Genomic DNA, 5,463 nt, shown 5'->3' on the forward strand with positions numbered 1-5,463 from the left:
TCTTTTACTGTATTTATTTCAACTAGGAGTACTTCCAAAATTTCTATATAAGAGACCTATTAGAGGCAGCAATATGATTGGAAATGGGACTGAAAGGAACCTGTTTGTGTTAGCATATCAAACGTATCATTTTAACTAAGATTGCATGGATATTTAGGGTGGCTTTGGTGGAGTGACTAATGAAATTGCTGTGAGGCATCTACCCTAAAGCCTAAAGTCTTTTTAAGCAACCTTTGGCTCAACTACTGTTCTTACTTTATATAATCATCTGTCAGTTTTACAACTGAAGGATTAAAATGCAAGTATGATAGTTATATAATTAAATATGGTATATTATAAACATCTGGAAGGCAAGGCCAGAATTTCTTTTTTCTTTTTAACATGTCCTGTAGTATATAATGTTATGTTTTATTTTAGTTTGTATAGTAAATAATGTTTTGTAATCTCCCTTTCTGTCTCTCTCTCTCTTTGGAAATTAGAATGGCATATTTAAAGCTACTCAAAAATTGGATGGTTTGAAATGTCAAATGAACTGGGATCAGCAAGCATTGGAAGCCTGGTTAGAAGAATCAGCTCATAAAGATAGTGATGCCCTCACTCTTCAGAAATATGCACAACAAGATGATAATAAAATTAGGGTGAGAAATTGTAATTGTCATGTCTTCTCTGAATCTGTAGTATGTTGACCTTTTGACCTAAAATCGTACTTATGATATTTAAGGCAGCAGTTCCTATCAGAGGAGAGAATAGAACAGGGGTTACTAGAAGTGGGAAAAAGGGAGGATGAATGGGAGAGGAGGTTAGAGAGGAATTGGTTAATGGACACAAAGAATGATTATGTATTGTGATGATGAATAAGCTAATTATCCAGATTTGCCATCACATATTGTATACATGTATTGATAGTCAACTCTGTACCTCATAAATATGTGTGATCAATTAAATTTCAATTAAAAAATAAATAAAAATAAAGCAGCAGTTCTTAAACATTTTGGGTCAAGGACTTCTTTGAGAATGTAATAAAGCTAAGTATCCTCTCTTTAGAAAAATGACTGTACTCATAAAATTTTGCTGACTGCTTTATAGATTCTTTGAAGCCCTTTGACCATTTAGGGATCCATAAACCCAAGGTTGATTTAGAAAGATTCTGAAAGCATTTCAGAAGAGAAAGTTTTGTACTAGAAATATTTATAAGTATCTTAGCTATTTTGTCTAAAATATAGTAGTTTGAATGTTGCATATAGTTTTTGCCAATTTGAGACTATAATGTTATGATTGATATGTTATCATAACATCACTTAAAATGCACTTATAATTACATCTGGTGATACTAACGAAGTTAGTATTAAAAGCTGGCTGGTTAGGGGCCGGCCCGGTGGCACACTGGATAGTGCGCCGCTTGGGAAGCGCAGCAGCGCTCCCGCCCGAGGGTTCGGATCCCATGTACAGACCAGTTCCCGCTCACTGGCTGAGCGAGGCGCGGGAGCAACACCGAGGGTTGCGATCCCGTTGCTGGTCCGATCCCGTTGCTGGTCCCCGGTCCGGTACGGGGGCAACACTGAGGGTTGTGATCCGTTGCCGGACACGGAAAAAGACAAAAGACAAAAAGAAAAAAAAAAAAAAAGCTGGCTGGTTAGCTCAGTTGGTTAGAGTGTAGCTTTATAACACCAAGGTCATAGGTTCAGTTCCCTGTACTGGCCAGCCACCAAAAAAAAAAAAGTTAGTATTAAAAAACATGCTGTTTTCTTATATATTTAATACCAAATGCAGTGTTTTAAATAATTTCAAATGGCAAATTATAATTTAATATTTTTTTCTAATTTACTTTAAAAAGTATTAAAAGTCATTTTATTTATTTATTTATTTTTTTGTGACCGGTAAGGGGATCGGAACCCTTGGCTTGGTGTCGCCCGCACCACACTCAGCCAGTGAGCGCACCGGCCATCCCTACATAGGATCTGAACCCGCTGCCTCGGCGCTCCCAGTGCTGCACTCTCCCGAGTGAGCCACAGGGTCGGCCCTAAAAGTCATTTTAGAAACAAGTTTTCATGCAGCTATATACAAACACATTAGATTAGCTTTTTGAGGTTAAAAGAAAAGAAAAATGTATTTTATTTTATAGTTGTTTTAGATATTAAATAATTGTGTTTATAATGTAATAATATTTAATGTTAGATATTATAACAGCTTTTAAATTAATAAAATGATAATAAGTATTTTTACATGTACTCACATAGGCACTGACCCTGCAATTAGAAAGACTAACTTTGGAATGTAATCAGAGAAGAAAAGTACTTGACCATGAACTTACAGAGACTCTAAGTGCACAGGTTGGCTTAATGAAGGTTTCTATTTCTTAATTTCCAAGGTGATATTTGCAAGAGCACTTAAATTCACAGAAATGTTGTTTGCTCTCTGTTTGACAGTTGGAATTGGATAAAGCAGCACAAGATTTTCGTAAGATTCATAATGAAAGACAAGAACTCATTAAACAGTGGGAGAACACAATAGAACAGATGCGGAAGAGGGATCAAGACATAGATAACTGTGCCTTGGTAAAGTAGCTGTTTGGTCCTTGAAATGTTCAGTTGTGTTTGTCTCCTTTGTATTTAACTTATTATTTCCAATTTAAGTCACATTGTTATTTGAAAGTCCCATTTGTAGCAGGATTCAATCATTTTGGTAAATGTTTTTGAAAGTTGACTGTATATCCACTTAGAAATATAATTTTATGAAGATTATTTGCTTATAGAAGACAGGATTCTGCCATCTCTTAACTGTGGAGCAATAGAGAGTCAACAGAGAGTGTTATTGCAGTAAAACCAATGCTCTGACTTACATATGGTTGTCCAAGGCGCCTTGGACATGTATGCTATTTGGCAGTAAGTTACAGGTGTAGAGAAATGAGCCTCCTTAGATAACCAAGAAACAAACAAACAAAAAGCTTAAACTGCAGTAAAGTTTCACTTCTGAAGCTGGGGCACCAATAATGACATAGAAGCTTAGAAAGGGGTGAGAAGCTCAGAAGAATCAATAACACAGACCTAGTGTTATTTATCTCTTGTTAGTTTCAGATGTAATTTAGGAGACTATTTTTGGGAAATCATTATGGAATGAAATCATTGTGAGTAAAAGTGGGAAGATCAGGAGGAGTTGGGAAGGAGAAGGAATTGAGAAGGAAAGAAGGCAGCGGAGAAGATATGTTAAATTCCATTCTGAATCTAGTCTGTGGAAAGGCATTTCAGTTACAGTACTTTGTGTATTCTATTTATTACTGTGTCTTCAAGACCAGCAAAAGGCCTGAGTGAAGAAATTCCTATTGAAACCAATAACTAAATTATTTTCAAAAGATGGAAAAAAAAAAAACTGGTCTGTGAAATATTTGAAAAATTTCATTGAAACCCAACTTTCTATGTGAAAGATGTTCAACACTGTTACATTTTTTTAGGATTACCCTTTGTGTATAAAAGCTTAACTGTTTTTTCATCTCTTTAGCCAAGTTCCAGATAGATAAAAGAAAATATAGAGACTGTTAATGATATAAGTTTATAGATACTAGTGTGTAACATATTAATATTTTGTTTTTATTTATATAAGAATTCTGTCTTTTAAAAAATACTCTCCTAAGAAGTTTTGGTAAAATAAATACTAGATATAATAATGGAAAAATAAAAACCAAATTCCTTTTAGTTTTGTCATTTTAAATGTATATTTAAGTAAATACATTTGTTTTAATGCAGGCATTAGCAAGGATAAAGCAGGAAACAAGAGAAAAAGAAAGTTTGGTTAAGGAAAAGATCAAGTTTTTGGAAAGTGAGATTGGGAATAACACAGAGTATGAGAAAAGAATCTCTGCTGCTGATCGTAAACTTTTAAAATGTAGGACGGAATATCAGCACCACGAAACTAATAGAAGTCAACTGAAGGATGAGGTAGGTCACCTAAAAAGATTGGTTGTGTATTCATGAAGAATTACTATAAAAATAAGCATAAAACCTTTCCTTTGATTGAGGAACTGCCTTCCAGTTCTTTTTGTTGCATTCCTTCGTTTTGTAGAACTATAAAGATACTCTGATTGAGCCCCCGAATGGCGAGGCACTAGGGAGTGCCGTTCACATCACAGGTGGTGTGAAGGACTCCCCCAGAGTTGTTCAGTGCCCAACTTGCCTGCCACAGATGGTGGTCTGCAGGGGACCTGAGGCCAAATGCTCTTTAGTGGTCTAGATGAGAAATCATAATGACAAGAAACAGGCACATGTAAAGATGAATATTGACATAATATTATGAGTGAGTGAAACTTGAAGTATCTTCCCAGTGCTTCATGTGTATGTAGGTGATGGTTTAACTGTCAAATTCTAGGTGAAGCTACTGAACTTAAGTTCAGCTTCTCACTTTGTTAGATAATATTTCAGTATGGTAGCAGGATAATGTGATAAAATATCTTGAAACAATAAGAGAGAACAAAACTTTCCCTGCCTTGTTCTTTTCTTCTTTTTCAGGCATATATGTCAACTAGACTATTCCTTAGGGAGAGTGAGTGATTCTCTTTAGTTACCAATAAAGGGATCTTTATGAAATTTCTGGTTTGAGGCCATCTTATCTGAAGCTACTACTGTTTAGGTGGAAAATTGGAATATTACAGAGCATTTTATTCTGTAAGGTGCTAATCTTTTTTTAAATCTCTGATAGAGAAGGAAAGATTTTTCTTCTGTCCAAAGAGAATAATTACATAAGATTCTTGAAAAGTAAAACAAGGGAATTTCTTGCCTAAATTACATGTCACTGCTGATAGCTCATTCTTAAAAATTTCAAAGTTTAAACCAATTGCAGAAAAGAATGCAGGGATTGATTGACTCATTAATTCTTTCCTTCATTCATAATTTATTTATTGAGATATAATTCACATACTATAATTCGCCCTTTTAAAGTGCACAATTCAGTGATTTTTAGTATCTTCACAGAGTTGTGAAAACATCACCACTATCTAATTTTAGAATGTTTTTGTCACTCCCCTAAAGAAACTCTATTTCCCTTAGCTGTCAATCTTTATTCCCTCCTTCTCCAAACCCCTAATAACCACTAATCTACTTTTGGTCTCTATGAGTTTGCCTATTCTGGATGTTTCATATAAATTAAATTATATAATATGAGGGATCTTCAAAAAGTTCATGGAAAATGCATATTATGAAAAAAGTATGCACGGATTTCAAATTTTTGCACCAAAATAAACTTGTATTAACTTGTTATAACATGTCTGGACAGGATCTAGTTTGAGGCAACAAAAAACACAAGGCATCAGTTTGAAAAGAGCCCCTATCAGAACAACATGAATTCTGCTAAGGTTGAAGCAATAACAAACATCAAATTTACAGTGAAGCTTGGGTGAAAAAATAGTGAAATCACTGATGCTTTATGAAATGTTTATGGAGACCATGCCTCCCCACAAAATCAGCAGTTTTCAAT

General features: G+C 34.7%; 1 protein-coding gene across 1 annotated transcript in view; it reads left to right on the top strand.

Moving 5' to 3' along the window:
- The window catches only part of LOC103583343 (coiled-coil domain-containing protein 39-like), a gene marked incomplete at its 5' end in the record, with an annotated part of 7,760 nt that extends 3,536 nt beyond the window's left edge, over positions 1-4,224 (top strand). The window contains 5 exons of the mRNA XM_008564681.1: positions 480-638; positions 2,238-2,330; positions 2,427-2,555; positions 3,741-3,932; positions 4,057-4,224. Coding sequence (XP_008562903.1) covers positions 480-638; positions 2,238-2,330; positions 2,427-2,555; positions 3,741-3,932; positions 4,057-4,224 — 741 coding nt within the window. The remainder of the gene's footprint in view (positions 1-479; positions 639-2,237; positions 2,331-2,426; positions 2,556-3,740; positions 3,933-4,056) is intronic.
- Between the last annotated feature and the right edge of the window lie 1,239 nt (positions 4,225-5,463).

Source organism: Galeopterus variegatus, unplaced genomic scaffold, assembly GCF_000696425.1.
Source record: "Galeopterus variegatus unplaced genomic scaffold, G_variegatus-3.0.2 Scaffold21969, whole genome shotgun sequence".
Classification (NCBI taxonomy): domain Eukaryota; kingdom Metazoa; phylum Chordata; class Mammalia; order Dermoptera; family Cynocephalidae; genus Galeopterus; species Galeopterus variegatus.